At 42.2% G+C, this 17,829-nt stretch overlaps 1 protein-coding gene across 2 annotated transcripts in view; it reads left to right on the forward strand.

The window, feature by feature from the left end:
- The window catches only part of LOC309867653 (melanoma inhibitory activity protein 2-like), a 525,646-nt gene extending 514,854 nt beyond the window's left edge, over positions 1–10,792 (forward strand). The window contains exons 3-5 of one of the 2 annotated variants that reach the window (XM_082736709.1): positions 6,138–6,200; positions 7,341–7,449; positions 7,811–10,792. In XM_082736709.1, the coding sequence (XP_082592835.1) occupies positions 8,897–9,514 (618 nt within the window). In that variant the 5' untranslated portion in view covers positions 6,138–6,200; positions 7,341–7,449; positions 7,811–8,896 and the 3' untranslated portion in view covers positions 9,515–10,792. Of the gene's footprint in view, positions 1–6,137; positions 6,552–7,340; positions 7,450–7,810 lie in introns of those variants that run through there. The other variant, XR_014313281.1, reaches the window with a different exon arrangement.
- Positions 10,793–17,829: the final 7,037 nt, after the last annotated feature.

Consider the following 17,829-nt stretch of genomic DNA (forward strand, 5'->3'; position numbering starts at 1 on the left):
CACGTCGGGCTCTCTGCTCGGCGGGGAGCCTGCTTTCCTCTCTCTCTCTCTGCCTGCCTCTCTGCCTACTTGTGATCTCTGTCAAATAAACAAATAAAATCTAAAAAAAATAGGCTAGAGTCATATGATTGTATCAATATAAGAAAAACTTTTGATAAAATTCCTCACTCATTGATGATTGAATCTCTCCACAAACCTAGGAATAGAAAAAAAAAACTAAATTTGATGAAATCATCTTTAAAACACCTGCAGCTAACATACCTAATGGTGAAAAACTGAATGATATACCCCTAAAATCTGGAACAAGGCAAAATTTCTACCCTTACTACTCTGATTCAACATAGTATTGGATATTCTAGCCAGCACAATAAAGCAAGAAAAGGAAATTAGACCCACAAATTGGAAAGTTAGAAACAATGCTATCTCTATGAGCAGATGACATGTCTATGTAGAAAATTGTGAGAAACTTAGTCCTCCAAAACTCATAGAACTATGTGAGTTCAACAAATGCTAGGATACAAGATCAATTAAAAAAAAATAAACTGCATTTCTATATATTAGCAATAAGCATATGAAAATGGAATTTAAAATACCATTTATAATTAAATGGTAAAATATTTGATATAAATATGATAAACCAGGTACAGGAATTATATGCCAAAAACTATAAAATGTTTATGGAAAAAAAATTTTTAAAGAACTAAATAAATGGAGACACATACAGTGGTTGTAGATTGGAAGAATGAACATAGTAAATATGTCAGTTCTCCCCAAGTTAATTGATCTACGAGTTTCATGCAACTTTTATTAAATTTCTAGTGGATTTTTGTAGATACTGGCAAGCTTATTCTAAAATTTCTTTGGAAAGGCAACAGGTGTTATAATAGCTAAACAATTTTGGAAAAGTGGTAGAAATTACTATGTCTACCAAAGGAAACAGTAATCAAAACAGGAAGTTCTGAAAGTCTATTTTATATCATGGTAACTCTAGTTAATACTGTGTTGTATACATACTATATTGAAATTTGCTAAGTAGATCTTAAAGGAATGTGTGTGTATGTATGTGTGTTTTGTGAGAACGTACGTGAGGTGACAGATATCTGATAATTTGCTTATGGCAATCATTTTGCAAAGTATATGAAATGACTGTTATATACTTAAAATATATGCAATTTATCAAAATAAAAATTAAGAAATGTAAACCTTAAAAGACTATAGAACTTGTTGAGTGGAAGACCAACCAATCAAAGGAATAGAATAGAGAACCCAGAAATAAACCCACAAAAGTATAGAACAATAAATTGAACTTCATCAAAGACCAATTTTTGTCCTCTAAAATACCTTAAGATAAAAAGACAAAACACAAACTTAGAAGAAATATCTGGCAAAGAAATTATGTCTACAATACAGAAAAAGGAGGCACCTGGGCATCTGCCTTTGGCTCAGGTCATGATCTCAGGGTCCTGGGATCAAGACCCACATCAGGCTCCTTGCTGAGCAGGGAACCTGCTTCTCCCTCTGCCTGCTCTGCCTGCTGCTGCTCCCCCTGCTTGTGCTCTCTCTCTGACAAATACAATACATAAAAAAATGGCAAAACCATAAACAACAAAACTGGAAAATGGGAAACACCAGGAAAGTACAGGTTATCAAAGACCAATGGATAACAAGCACATGAAAATATATTCAGGATCATTAGTCTTTAAGAAATGCAAATGAAAACCACAATGAGGTATCACTATGTGGCTATTGGGACAGCTAAAATTAAGATGATCCAAATGCTGGGATGCAAGAAACTGGATCTTTTGTATCTTGCTAGTGGTAATGTAAAGTGGGATAGTCTCTCTGGAAAATATCTTAGTAATTTCTTTAAAAACTGAATATACTCTTCTCATAGAACCTAGTAATCATAACCTTGGACATTTATCCCAGAGAGATGAAAAATTACATCCAGATGAAAACCTGTACTTGAATGTTTATAGTAACTGTATTTGTAATGATCGCAAAATGGAAACATCCTTATTGTCCTTCAATGGGTGAAGGGTTAAAAAAACATTACTCAGCACTGAAAAGGAATACAATATTGAAACATATACCAAATTGGGTGGATAACAAGGGTATTATGCTTTGGGGAAAGAGCCAGTATCAAAAAGTTACCTACTACAAAGTAATAAACATCAAATTGTAAAGGAATGAAGGAAGTGTGGTAGGTTAGTATGACTTTGAGAATCTGACCAATAAGAAGAAAAATACCAATGATTTCTTGAATTTGCCATATTTCTATTTACACCATTGTTATAACTAATAAGAGAATCAATATATTGTACACATGGATACAATTATTTTTAAGATGTGTCTTTTTTTCTTTAAGTAAGCCTGAAATATATGACTGAACTAACATCCTTCATAGTTAAAATGGTTTGTGAGTCACAAATTCTATGCCATAGTGAAGAAACCAGTCTGCAATTTTGTTTACAATATTCTCTCTTATGTAGAAGATTCAGTAAAATGGGAGAGATTTTATTTATTATTCTAGGATCAGGAAGAAAGGGAAAAGAAAAAAATAAAGATTTGTTAAAAGCCTGGGAGTAGTTTCTTCTATTATTCTCTATCACAGCACCCATGTATTTTCTTATAATATCATTCCTATTCTGCAATTTTTATTTTACATCTGTTTGCTTACTTATTTGCTTACTTATATTCTGTTTGCCTGCTGGTCCATCAGAATGCAAGTTCCATGAACACTCAACTACTATTACTGGGGCCTATGCCCTTACATTATCCCTGCGTAGATGCGGGAAAATAATTTTCCTTTTACCCTCCTAGGTTATTGGCTGGGACCCTCCTGTAATAAAAAGACAATTTTGGTTTGTTTTTTCCCTTGTTCGTCTAAAAATGTATGTCCTGTATACATGGGAGAGACCCAGGAAAACTGAGTAACTCCCCAAAATGGCCCAAGTTAGCACCTTAAATACTATCTTCAGCTACAGACAAAAAAAGATGTTGGTGGAGGGTGAGAACGCCAGTTATGAGAGGTTACTGAGAAAAGCACACTAAATAAGGGTAACGTTATGTAGATTTAAGTCTTTGATTTCTCCACTGAGGAGTTTCTAGAGACAGAACCCTCCCCATCTTGAAAAAGAGATGCCCTTACAAGGGGAAATTTCCCTTATAAATCCAAAGATCTCTTACAAAAGGGTAACTTCTACTCGGTTTTCAAAGCTTCTCTTGTGTCTGCTGTTTCTTAAATAAAATAAAATAATCCTTATGCCCAAAAGATCGATTTTTGGGGTGAAAAATTCTGTTCCCCTTCACCTGCTCCACATCAGACTCTATGTATCAGTACATATTATGTATGCAGAAATGAATGCATAAAATATTTGATACTATGCTTTAAAAATCTAGCTTAAGTGAAAAAAATTTACTGACATTTATAAGGGAAGAAGTTATTTAGGTAATACTGAGTATCTGTACGTACCAGGTATTTCCCTAATTGTTTATAATACTTATCATTGGGGGAAAATTGCAATCCACCTGAATTTGTTGGCCCTTATGGAGCTTACATTCCACTCTAGTGAGCTTACATTCCATATCCATGGATATGGAACAAGGTATTTGTACAAGATCACGCTTTGTGTACACAAAAGAAAGATGTTTACTCTCATCTGTGTTTTTCTCTTAAGATCCTTGGTGAGTGAGTAGGGGAGATTTTCTTTTTTATATCATTAGCCCATCCGTGCTCATTTCTTCCCATATCCTGTTGAATTTTAATAAACCTGCATTCTTGCAGATAGAGGACTCTCAACTAAAGAGAATGCAAAATATACTACCTTCCCACCAATTTCTATTTAGGTAGAAAGGAAATACCAATGCAAAGTCTGTGTCTTTAAAAACCAAACCAAACCAAAAGCACAAAACCACTCACCCAAAAAGAGGCAGTGAGAGTTGTGTGAGAGCTGGCTAACCTTATACTAGTTTTTATACTAAAATGTTGGTGCTATATTTTTTTAATGTTTCTATGTAATTAGACTGTTTTGTCATATTAAACGTTTTTCTTTTTTCTTTCTTTTTTTCTTTTATTTTTGAGAGAGAGAGAGAGAGAATGCATAAGTGGTGAGGTGGGATGGAAAAGAGGGAGAAGAAGAGAAAGAATCATAAACAGACTCCATGCCCTGTTCAGAGCCTGATGTGAGGCTCAGTTTCACAACCCTGAGATCATGACCTGAGCTGAAATCAACAGCTGGACACTTAACCTACTGAACCCCCAAAGTGCCCCTGTCATAGTAAACTGTTTAGTGCTCATGGTATTCAAAATTATTTATCTTTCCCTGAGTCCTTGGAAATCATTTGGTTGAAATGTTTGAAACCCACACTTGTTGGATAAATTACGACTCATGTATTCAGTGGAATACGATTCAGCAATGAAAAAGGTTTAATTTAAATGACTTATGCAGAGGACTACGTGGATGGGTTTCAAAGGCATTGTGTTGAGTGAAATATGTCAGATGTCAGGTTTGCATACAGTATGAATCCATGTGCAGGATATTCTGGAAAAGGTGAAACTACATGGGGAAGACAGGCTGAACCCCAGTGGGCTTGAATGAATGAGTGCTATCAGGGAACAGAACTGTTCTGTCCTGATTGTTGTCATGGTCCCACAAATCTATACGTGGCTTAAAAATTGTAATGCTGTACACAACAATTTTTGTGTGTTAACTTTTCAAAAGTCAAATAAAAAACAGAGTGCTTGATTATGCTTGTTGAGAACATCAACAATATATCCTCGTGATTGTGGGATACCAGGGATTCCTATGAGGAGCCATGGGGCCTCCATTCTAAGTGGGGAGGATGTGTGATGCTTCAGGACATCCTGGGATCAGGGCCCATTGCTGCCTGGTTGTAGCATTTCATGATGTCACTGCCTGCAGAGGGGGTGAACTAGAGGACCCCAGCTTGTATGTAACCCCTCACATCCCCCCATCTCCTGGGGGCTGCTGCTTGGGAACCCAGATTCTCTTGCTGCCTGAAGCTCTACTTGAGAGAGACACACACATACACAAGCCGTGTGTGTGTGTGTGTGTGTGTGTGTGTTCATGTCTTGGAAGGTAGCCTACCCTCCAGGCAGGATCTCTGACTTGTGATTGGCCGTCCCTGATGAGCATTGTGGATGGGAAGGCCCAGTGAGTGACCATAGTGCTCCTGGTCCTCAGAGTGTCTACCCTCAGAGGTTCATGGTCATCAAAGCTGTCTTTGCAGGTTGACTGCCTGCCTCAGTTTTCTTGAAACTTTGGAGTTACCCAGCCTTGTTTGGAGGGAGAAATCCCATGTTTCTCACACAAGAAATCAGCCCTGGCTAAGACACCAGCCCAGCAGGAACATATCCAAAATGCGGGAAGACCGTTAACTCATGTCCCTTACACTGCCTTTCTGTGCAGACAGCTGTCCTTATCTCCAGCCCAGAACACCTCAAGGGGTCTGAGAGCTCTCCTGGACCCTGAATCTGCATCTAAAACTTGCACAGTGGATATGTTTACTGTATCCCACACTAACTACCCTGTGGGATCATTTCATAGGTATCTTCAGTTAGGAAACCCACACCCCTCCCATTCTGAGCTTTCGTTCATAATTCCATTTTTTACTTTTTTGCTTGGGGATTGTACAGACTCTGGAAGATAAGGTGGGAGGAAGGTCTTCTAGATCACATTTTGAAATGTTTTCTCCTGAGCGATGAGCCCAGGTCTCTGCCATGTGATATGCCCACGTCTCTTTGGTTGCAGAGGACCAGGGAGGCCCGTGGTGGGAAGGACCTGGTGGTAGGGCTCAGGTGCTCCCACTTCATGCTGCCTGCCCACTAGAGCCTGGTTTAATGAAAGATGGCAGAGCAGCCTGGTGGTAGAACAGAGTCAGCCTTGTCCATCCTCCGATGGACTAAGTTGGCAGAGGCTGTAGCCAGAGGGCCTCTACTGAATCCAACTGTTATCGCCAACCCTGGCCACGTCTGTAGGAAGGCAGCCTGCACACTTGAAATTGACCATGCAGATGGCAGACTCAAAGCGAATGACCTGATAAAGGCTATCTATCCCTGTAGGCTGATACCATTTTGCCTTTTGAAAGCGAGATTTTTTTTTCTTTTTTTACAGAAGCTATGTGAAAGTGGCGATCTGAATGCTTCTCTGACATCCCAACAATTTGAATAACAATCTGTGAGTGATGTTCCTTAAAAACAAACACTGGAGTAAACATGATTTCTTAGCAAATGTGTGGATCTGTATTTTTTGCCTGTTTTTAAAGCACGCCGAAGCAGATCCACCTACAAAGGCAGGCCTTGCACATTATGGCTGGGAAAGATTAATTCAGGGTCTATTGATCTGTCAGACTGGGACCGATTTTTCTAAAAATAGCAGCTAGGCAGTTGAGTGGGATGGTAAAGGAGACAAAGCCATTCGGAAGTGCTTTGAAACCTGGATGGGGGAAACTTTCAAAAGAAGGCTGTCAAGGGAGACCCAGCGACAAAATCGATTAATTGAATGTCCAATAAGTGAATGATAAATTACTTTATCTGTCCTTTCTCTTTGGAAAGACAAAAATTTGAGCTAGAGTGCAAAGTTCTAGTTCAACACTTTAGTTGTATTCATTGAATAAATATTCAGAAATGGAGTCGACCTTGTGGCCGGTAGGAGTTGATGAATTCCTGGACATGGAAGTGAGCCATGTTGAGGGGAAGCAAGATTGAGGGTAAGTGGAGGAGACACCACAGTGGAGGCAGGGAATGGAGGACAATTAGTAAAAGGGAGAGCACTCAAAGTGTGTCACATGTGGACATGGGAGGGGTATGTACCCGACGGATGTGTGGGCTCCGGGTTGATGGTGGAGTGGTTGTGAACAGAAATGTAGAGGAGGTGTGCCAGGGTGGAAAGGTTTGGTGGGAAGGGGAGAAAATAAGGAAGCCGCTTTGCATCTGAGTCTGGACCCATGTCTGTGGGACACACGTGGAATCCGCATGTGCTACTCCCTCCCTCTGGGCTGCCCTTTGAGTTCCAGAAGAAAGAATCCTACCAGAAATAACTGAGCTTAAGGGTATGTCAGATACTGGCTTACCACGTGGGTGATTATGTTGGGACAGAGTTAAGATTGCAAAGATATGATCAGGAATTCTGGTAAAAAATCCCACTGGGGAGAAACATGAAGGATGTGCTAATAAATCATTGTAGCCAGGCCATCAAGCTTGGGGGGTGGGAGATGCAGCTTGAAGATTTGCCTCTGTAGTGAGTTTTGCTTCAGCTCTGAAATTCTCTCCCTCGATCGCCAAATAGCAGACTTAACCTACTTCTCTGTCTTTGTAGATGTTTGGGGAAGCCAGTGATGGCTTGAGTAACCTGCCCAGTCCTTTTGCCTACCTCCTCACCATCCACCTGAAGGAAGGCCGGAACCTGGTCATCCGGGACCGCTGTGGTAAGCCTGGCACACCTGCGTCTGTACTCTTATCTCTACATGATTAGGCCGCCTTTCCCATCTCCTGCAACAGGGTGGAGCTCAAATCTACACCTCTTAAATATCAAGGCCTTTGCAGCAAAGTATTTAATCCCCTGAATCTTACTGTCTTTTACTGTTATTAAATTAATAACAATAATGATAATAGTAATAATCACATAAAGTTGTTTTAAATGAGATGAGACGATGGTCATAGCTTTATGCCTGGCATATAGCAACTGCTCATGAAAATGTTCCTTTGATTCTACTTTAATTATGCATAAGAAAAGATGTGAATGCATCCATAGCATGAAGCCAAAAGTGAGATCACTTTTTATTTCAGGGCAAAGTTAGAGGGCAACTGTGTTCTAGAATCTGGCTGGCCTCCCCATCCCCCAATGCAACTGCTGTGCTCTGGTTGTCAGGCAACTGTTTACCTTAGAGGTAGAGTGCCCCCCAAGGTTCTGAGCCTTCAGTTGAGACCCAGAGAACACTGGCCTTTGGAGGCAGAGCTGGGGAGCTCTCCACAGCCATGGATGGCCTCCTGCATGCCATAGATCCACTTTCCAGTTGGTCCTAGACCACCTGTGTGGTCCTCCGCTGGTGATTTCTGAAAGCTAGAGGCACGCTTCAGGTCTGTGGATTTCCCTGGGAGATCCTGGTATAAACTGTGAAACTGGTTTTGCCAGTGAAGAAACAACACATTTTGAGAAGGGTGAAGGTGTCAGGCAAAAGGTGTTTCGCCCACGCTGAAGTCTGTGGAAAAGGCAGTGAGAATATGGAACCGCTGACACAAGCTGATGATGCCCGAGGTCTGCCCGAGGCGGAGGCCAGTCTTCGCACCTTAAAATCCTCGTGCTTATCAGCAATAAATACAAACCACTGTAGGCTGTCTCTTCAGAATATTGTTGACTTTCTGAAAAAGTTACTGAAGGGCCAGCCTCCTAAATCGTCTCAAGAGACTGGTGACAGACCCATCTTCAAAGCCTCAGAGAAGAATGGAGAAGAGCTTTGGAAGAAAACCCTAGGTGATTTGAATGGAAACCCTCCTGATCTACAGAGTGCAGAACGGCTCGCCCAGGAAACTGAGATGGAAGCAGAGACTCAAAAAAATGGAGCAGGAGAAAGAAAGGCTAGAACAGTCAAACGCAGGATTCCAACAGGCCCTGAACAAGAAAGTCAGCCAGTTAGTACCCGTGGGTGAAAACCTGCTGAAGACCTTCCCCGGGCCCACTCACCTTGGAGATCATTGGGTCATATCAACTGTGAGATCGAGGAAAAGAGGGAAACAGAAAATGACGGTGGCCCCATCCACGGGTCAGAGGGTGATCTGAAGCGTGTCACTGATGATGCTGATTCTAACGTGTCCCTTCAAAGTGCTGACGCGAAAAAGCAGGAACTAGCCAGACAATTGCAGGAAGGAAAGCAAATGAATGAGGAACTTATGGCACAAATAACAGATCTTCAAGCCAAGGAGGCCTCTTTGCAGCGTGAAAATTCACAGCTTGAAGAGGAGATTCAGCAGCTGAAACAGAAGCTTCAAACTCTGCCTCAATTATATCAAGAATGCATCAGCCCCGTTGAGAGAAAATGGTCTGAGGCAGAAGAGCAGTGTGCATACATTAAGTGGAATATTTCCTGCACACGTAGAAACATCAAGGCCATGTCTCAGACTCGAGACTTCTACAAGGAGATCGCTGAAGACACCAGGAGACAATTGGAGGAAAATGCCATACACTATCAAAAGGGGATCCTCTTCCATGCAAAGAGAGCTCAGGAAAGCTGGATGGCAGCTGTGCTGACCGAGAGAAGCCTCAAGGAGCTAAAGAAAGAAAGTGATTACAACAGGCAAATGTTGGCCAAAGCAGAGTCCAACTTCCAGCTTTTCCCAAGTGGCCCTTTTACTCCTGCTCCTCCACCAGCTGCCCACAGAGGCCCAGAAGTGTCAGAGAACCCCTGGATCATCGGCACCCCCAGGAAGGAGAAGAGCCAGGACTTGAGGGCCCAGGCAGCTGGGTCACACCACCAGGGACCCCTGCGGATTTGACTGAGCTCACCACAGGCCCGTCCTGAACTCCCACAACCACAGCATAACATCTGCATGTGTTTTCTGTCTTTAAGTTATTTGGACTTATCTCTTTTTAGGTTTAGGTATTATTTAGATAGATAGTTAGTTAGATAGTTATTTAATTGATAGTACAATTGCTTTTATTCAAGTAGATTTAGCGTTATAGTTTTCAGATAGTATTTTTCCATTAAAGTGTCATTTCCTGTAATTTTTACAGATGTATTATTTTCACCAGACCCTCTAAAACTAGAAAATATTAAGTTAAAGATTTAAGTTAAAGATCTCTAGTTACTTTAATAATTATCAAAATTTAGCATGGATACAAACATTTAAAATAATCAACATTTTTCTTTTTTTAAGAACATTTTTCTATGGCATGAACATTTTTGTGTGCTGTTCTCATACACATAAGCTTGTATTAGACATCTGCACAAGTAAATTAATATGTATTTGAATAAATTTTGATTTGAAAAACTGGGGAAAAGAAAACTCTAAACAACAATTCCCTATTCCAACTTCATAAAATTTTGATTAGACTAACCTTAAATTCATTAATTATCTTAGCAGAGCTTAAAGTACAATTTTTCTCCTTTTGTTAACTTTTTAAATTTTGTTTTCCTTTTGTTTAAGATATTGTTTGCTAAATATTTAGACATTTCTAAGTTTTATGTAGCGAAAATGAAAGTTTTTCAGAGATGGCAAGCAAACAGACCTCCCCCATGCAGTTTACAAGGCACTTTTAGTCAGTTTGGCGGTAACAGAGAGTAATAGAACAGTAAAGAAAGCTGCCAATTTTTAAAACAATTTTAAAGAGAGAAAGAAATGATGTTCACACAATTTGTATAATATGCAAAATATACCTAGCTCGTATATACACAAAAGGAGAATTGCCCAATGTATCAGATAGATGCTCTGTTCCTTGGAGCTGTGGAAGCAGAAAGCAAGGCAAAAAGCAGAGGGAGACTCCCAGATGCTAACAACAGGGGAGCTGTTCCCACTCTTGGGCCTTCCTGGAGGGAGGAGGGGGAAAGTGCTGCCATCAGGGCCCAGGGCAGGCAGATTTAGTTCCAGGCCACAACAATAATGCAAATGTCACCATAAAGCACATAATTCATTAATTAATATTTTTTCTGGAAATCATTTTTTTTTCACGTTTCCCAGTGCATATAAAAGGTGTTTATCCCACGACACTGCAGTCTTGTGAGTGGGCAATATCATTATCTCTAAACAAATAAAAATTAAGCCTTGTTTAAAAAATATGTTTTGTTAAGATTTTATTTATTTATTTGAGAGAGAGAGTGAGAGTGAGAGAGAGCATGAGAGGGGAGAAGAACAGAGGGAGAGGCGGATTGCTCGTGGATCGGGGAGCCCCATGCGGGACTCGATCCCAGGACTCTAGGATCATGACCTGAGCTGAAGGCCATTGCTTTGCCAACAGAGTCCCCCAGGCACCCAAATTAAAAAATATTTTCTTGCTGAAAACTGCTAACCGTCATCTGTGCATTTAGCAAGCTGTAATCTTTTAGCTGGGAGGAGGGTCTCGTTTCAGTATTGATGCAAGTTGCTGGGTGTTGGTTGATAGAAAACTGTGGCAATTTCTTCAAAGACGACGACTACCAAGGTTGCCGCATCAGCCTACCCTTCCTGTCAGGAAGATGTCTCTGGTAGCGGGCAGGGCTGTGGAGGGATGTGAACAAATTGGAGCGCAGATGGGTGGGAATGTGAAACAGTGCAGCTGCTGTGGAACATGGTGCGAAGTTTCCTCCAAAAATTAAAAAATACTCTATGATTCAGTAATCCCACTTCTGTATTGCGGAAAACTGAAATCAGGATCTGAACGGGGTTTCTGCATTTCTAGGTTCATAAGGCACTATTCCCAGGAGCCCATGGATGGATGGATGGGCTGAGAGAATGTGGTGTGAATGAGTAAAGAAAATGTAATATTATTCTTTAAAAAGAAGGAAATTCTGTCACACGTTACAATATGCATGAAACTTAAGGATATTGCCTAACGCAAAATAAGCCAGTCACATACACACACAGACACACACACACCATATTTTCTGAGTCCCCTTATATAAGATCTCTAAAGTGGTTGAAAAAATAATATAAAATAGGGGCACCTGGGTGGCTCAGTAGGTTGAAGCCTCTGCCTTTCGGCTCAGGTCATGATCCCAGGGTCCTGAGATCGAGCCCCACACTAGGCTTTCTGCTCGGCGGGGAGCCTGCTTCCTCCTCTCTGCCTACTTGTGATCTCTGTCTGTCAAATAAATGAATAAAATCTTAAAATAATAATAAAAATAAAATAAAAAATAAAGCAGTCAAATTCCTACAAACAGAAAGTGGAACCATGGCTCCCAGGGCTGAGGGGTGGAAGGAACGGGGTTGTTCTTCCCTGAGCATAGAGTTTCAGATTTGCAAGATTAAAATTTCTAGCAATCTCTTGCACAATTATGTGAATTTAGTTAGTAATACAAAACAGCAAACTTAAAAAGAATGAAAATGGTACATTCCATATCATGCGTTTTTTACCTCAATTGGGGAAAAAAAAAGATATGAATATGAGCTTAAGGATTTGAGGATTTGAGGATTTGGGGAATTAGGCTAGAGCTAAGTCTCAGACCAATGACTTCACCACTCTACATGTCAGTTAATAAGTTAATGTAATTTATTTATTACCAAGTTGATTAAATAATTTTTAAAGGTTCTGTTCAGTTCTAAAATCTAACTGTATTGTAATTATAAAGAGAATATCTTAGTCCTCCACTCTAAGACAAAGTCCTTTACGGTACAAAATGCTGAGCTTCTTATCTTCTGAAAATTCCCTCCGTTACACCTCATCAGTTAGATCAGAGGGACGATCAGCTCACATTGGATGCTCAGAGATCAGCATCTCTCTAAAGTAATTCATGCTGAGAACATGATAACGTAGAAAAGGGCAAGGTTTACCCCACCCAAGCCAAAGGAGTACCTGATTCTTAAATATTCATATAAGGTTCATTATATTTTTGATGACTAATCTTTACTGGATGTGTGTGCGAAAGGTGAGAACAAAAGTCATTAGAAGAAAGGTAATTATCTCAGAAATGACCCTGTTGTCAGGGGAAGATGGACTGAATGCAGGGAGCGATAGGGGAATGGAAAGGAAGGGCCAGAGGTAAGACAGGTTGCACACGGGACTTGGTGGGGGTCAGACGTAGCAAAGGATCAGAGGTGCTTCTCAGGCTTCGCTGTGGAGGGATCGGGAGAATGGTGATGCACGCAATGTTTGTAGAAAGGATGGTGTGCGTGTCGAAACACACAGGAGGGAGATTGGGTCCAGGGGTGAAGAGGCATCATGGTGAGACCTGGTACTTTCGCAGAGTGCTTTAATCGAGAGAAGAGCCGTGAGCCTCAGGCCGATCCTTGGGGCACAGCTGCAGTTGGCCAAAATCCTCCCTCTTGGAACAGGTGCCTTATGTGTTCCACTGTATAATGAATAAGAACGCTTATGAGAAAAGGAAGAGGCCCAGACAGGGGTGTAAACAAGGAGGAGGAAGTAGCCAAGACAGAGAAATGAAGCCCAAGGGGTGGAGGGCGAGACAGAGAGCATCCTGGGACTAAGTCAGAGGAAAGGGCTGGGGCGGGGAGGTGCTGGCTAGCAGGATCTTTGCTGCAGAAAGTTATGGGAAGGAGGACATCCAACGTGAGAAGATTCCCGGAAAGGCAGGAAGGGGAAGATTTCTAGGCGCAAGTGAGAGAATTCGGTTTGGAAACCGAGGAGGGAAAAGTGAAAGATGAGTGCCGAAAGAAAGATGATTTGCTGGAATTTATTGCTACAAGCCACAGCGAAAGAACTTTGCTAACTCAAGTAAAAAGGAATGTTATCTGCAAGGCTTTGGGCAAACTCCCAAAATTCAGAAGAAGACCAGGTAACCAGACTCAGCAACATGGCTGAACGGGGTGTGAAAAAGACAGGAAAGCTCAAAACACGGCATGAGCCCAGGTGAGGCCCCGCCGCTGGCCCGGCTGCCTCTGGATATGCAGTCAGATGTGATCTGGCTTCAGCTATGGTCCCCGCAAAGCTGTGAAGCCCCCACCTGTTCTCCCGAGATTCAAAAGCCTGGTGGCAGTTGTTGTCTTAGCAAACCCTCCAACATCTGTCCACTATCCACCTGCAGGACTTCTCTATTCTTTCTTTCTTTCTTTCTTTTTTTTTTTTTAATTTTATTTCTTTATTTGGCGGAGAGAGACAGCAAGAGAAGGATCTCAAGCAGGGGGAGTGGTGGAGGGAGACATAGGCTTCCCGCTGAGCAGGGAGCCCAGAGCTGGGCTGGATCACAATATCCTGGGATCATGATGGGCTCCTGACCAGAGCCAAAGGCAGATGCTTAAGGACTGAGCCATCCATGCGCCCCCACCACCATGACTTCTAAGAGGACCTGACGATTGTGCTATGTGAGACATACTTGATGTCCCCACAGGATACTCAGGGCAGACCTTGTTTCCAAAATAAGGCTCTTACAAAAAATAAAAATAAGGCTCTTACAAAAACATACACAAGTCTGACAGTCAAGAGCAGCCACATAGGAGACCCTAATCTACCCCTCCCCAGCTCTCCATTTCCCACACCTGCATTTCAAAACCAAAACCAAACAAGGCATATGATGCAAAAGGCTCTGCCTCACATGAAAACAGGCAGCCTTGGCACCACTGAAAACACCCTATTTCACAAACCAGCTCATTAAAATCTCTCCAGGCTATCCAAGCTCTGCCCCAAGACCCCTGACTGACATCTGTTCCTTTGGTTTTCATTCTCCAGCAAGCTTGTTCTGATATTTTGTAAGCCACAGACTCAGGACAAAGTCAGAGGACACTAATGCATATGTACACTTGGTGGAAAGAGATTGAAAAGAAGGAAGTTGAAACACTGACATGATACAATACGGAAGGAAGCTCTGGGTCATGGCTCTAGTGCTCTCTGCGGTAGGTCTCTGCTGTGGGTCATGCTGAGGGCTTCCCTAGACCACAGCCTGCTCTGCTTTGCCTTCAGCCAGCCCTTCGGAGGCTGGAGGCCCTGCATCACCTGGGTTCCCCTTATGTCCCACAGGAAGATTTCAGCTCTGGGTCCTCTTGTGGCCTTCCAGAACTGCCTTTCACTAATTTTCTGTTTCTTTTTAAAGCATAACTTTAGTTTGGGGCATCTGGGTGGCTCAGTTGTTAAGAGTCTGCTTTCAGCTCAGGTCATGATCCCAGAGTCCTGGGATGGAGCCCCACATCAGGTTCCCTGCTCAGCAGGAAGCCTGCTTCTCCCTCTCCCACTCCCCCTGCTTGTGTTCCCTCTCTTGCTGTGTCTCTCTCTGTCAAATAAATAAAATCTTTTAAAAAATGTTTTTAAAAAAACCCATACTTTGGTTTTTATTGGGCATGAACATATATGACTTGATAGTAAATCAATCCTACCCTATAATTATAAAATGATGCTCTTTACCACATTGTAAGATTTCAATTCTCAGCCAGCCTATTTCTGATGTCTTCATGGGAACTCATGTGATATAATAATAAAATGGCTGTATCCCCACCAGGTTATTCAAATCCCCACTTAAATCCTACACAAGGGGTGCCTGGGTGGCTCGGTGGGTTACAGCCTCTGGCTTTGGCTCAGATCATGATCAGAGGGTCCTGGGATCGAGCCCTGCATTGGGCTGTCTACTTGGTGGGAAGCCTGCTTCCCCCTTTCTGTCTCTGCCTACTTTTGAACTCTCTATCAAATAAATAAATATAAAAAAATCTTTAAAAAAAATATCTTACACAAGTGGCCCCAATTTTTCTCTTTTCAAAATAAAGACTTTAAGACACAAGATGGTTTAGGAAAAAATGGAAACTCCATAGCCTTAAACCAAACAATCTGAGGGTTTTGAAGGGGTGGGGGTTGGGGGGTTGGGACAACCAGGTGGTGGGTATTAGAGAGGGCAGGGATTGAATGAAGCACTGGGTGTGGTGCAAAAACAATACTGTTATGCTGAAAAGAAATTAAAAAAAAAACGCTAAGGGATGTCAAGTGTCTATTTAATTAAAGTGAAAGTAAAGAGAGAGATATAAATGGAGTCAAAAGAGTGACAATTCTTTGTGAAACTATGGAGATAAGAGAGTCCAGACAAGGAGGGAGAGAGCTAGATGGGGTGAAGAGTAGAGCGGAAGAAGTGAAAGAAATCCCCCATGACAGGGGAGGAAAGGCCCAAGGGGCAAAGTGGAGAGAGGGTTTGTAGGGGAGGCTAACCTGGCCCAGACCACATAGCCTTTGCCAACCACACTGAGCGGCAGTGCTTTTCTGAGGGCTGGGGGTCTTTGCAGCAGGTGCAATATTTAGGTTTTAAAAACTATTTTTAAAAAATTCTGGCTCTGACTACAGGACAGATAATGTCTGTTGATAGAATGCAGCAGCAGTGAGAGGTACATGTCAGGGGTAAGGGTGAGGGAACAAAACTGGATTTAGGGAAGCAGACCCGTAAGGAGGCAGTTACGATGGTCCACATGAGAGGCAATGGGGTGTATGTTCCATGGGGTAATGTTCCATTAGATTCCAGTGGAATCTCTGTCCAGGTCACAGCCAGGAATCACTGCGGCAGCAGGAAATGGCAGGAAAAGATAAAATGGGGGGAAAGCAGTGAAATTTAAATTGGGAGGAAACCAAACTGACCCACGGTGGACACAGAAGAGCAACAAAGTGGGAACCAGAAACACCTCTTCGATGTTAAAATATACTTAATGTCATGGATGCTGTTGGCGTTTACCATTTCCTAGCCACCAAATATCCATGCATGCAAAGTCCAAGGACTGTCTCTAATTTCTTTCTGGAGGACCCCTCTGAGATCTGCATTCGATGGCCCTGTGTTTCCCCTGGTACTGATGCCACTCCTGGCCAAAGGGAAGGAGGCGTAGCTGACTCTCTGCTCAACAACCCCTGCAAGTGGGTTCCTGTCTTGGATCCTGCTTCATAGTCATCTGCACAGTGGGGAACATACCCTGGGCCCAGTCGATACACCCCACAGGACCCCACACCTCCCATTCTGGTCCATGTTCTGGATCTAAGTACCCAGGATCCGAAAATGACTGGCCTAAACATCTCTACCTGCTTCCAAGTCCCATGGTGGCCTCTTCCCCGTCCTGAGGGCAGACTAGGCTGGGGGTATGTCCTCCCCTGGGTGGGTAATAGCTAGCTGTTTGTGGCAGTGTGGACCATATGTGTGCATACGTGGCCCCTTAGGCTGTAGGCCAGAGTCAAGAAGGGAAAGAGAACTCGTCGGGCTTTGGGCTACCCTCTTCCATTTTTTTTTAAAGATTTTATTTATTTATTTGACAGAGAGAGATCACAGGTAGGCAGAGAGGAAGGCAGAGAGAAGGGGAAGCAGGCTCCCTGCCAAGCAAAGAGCCCGATGTGGGGCTTGATCCAAGGACCCTGGGATCATGACCTGAGCTGAAGGCAGAGGCTTAACCCACTGAGCCACCCAGGTGCCCCCGGGCTTCCCTTTTCAAGGATGCTATAGTCCAGAGCAGGCCATCTACAGAGTCTGAGAATTCTAAATGCAGACCTTCCTCCCAGGTTATTATGAAGGTATATTTTTAAGAGCATAGAATGTATTTTATTTAAAATATAATTTGATTTATACTTTCAAAATAATTTTATGTATTTTATATGGGCCTCTATGTAAAATCTTGCTTTAGACCCCTCCAAAAGTTAGGCCTTAGACCAGCCTGGCCAATCAATGCAGAACATCATATTCATTGTAGTGATAAGCTAGGGTTTAGGGAATGTGTCCCGGGCTGACATAGTGAGGAACAGTGTGGGTTTGCTGAACTCATATGAAAGAGATCCTTCTTCCCCTTGTTACATGGCTTGAAGCTGAGAGGACCAGGATGGAAGAGCAGCAGCAGCCTACTTGTCACCATGTGGAGTAGAAGACTGAGTTTGAGGCGTAGTCGCGGGTATAGAAGTAGACAAAAGCCAAAGTCTGGACTGTTGAACTCTTGACTAAGTATCAGTTAAAGTCAGATCTACTCCTGGTCTTTTCAGTAAGGTAATATAGTCAGTTTCACCATAAAATATATCAGTTTGGCCTGGGTGTTCCTTCCCCTCTGTCAATCAATAGGTAGAGGCAAATAAAGAATTTAATAATAGATTATTTTTAATCCATCAATTTCTTTAGCCCATCAATTTCATCTCCTCCACCCACCCATCATCCCTACCTCCACAACAATTTTCTAATTTACCCAAATCTTTTATTTTTTTCTAAAGATTTTATTTATTTATTTGA

Source organism: Mustela nivalis (genome assembly GCF_964662115.1).
Source record: "Mustela nivalis genome assembly, chromosome: 6".
Taxonomy (NCBI): Eukaryota; Metazoa; Chordata; class Mammalia; order Carnivora; family Mustelidae; genus Mustela; species Mustela nivalis.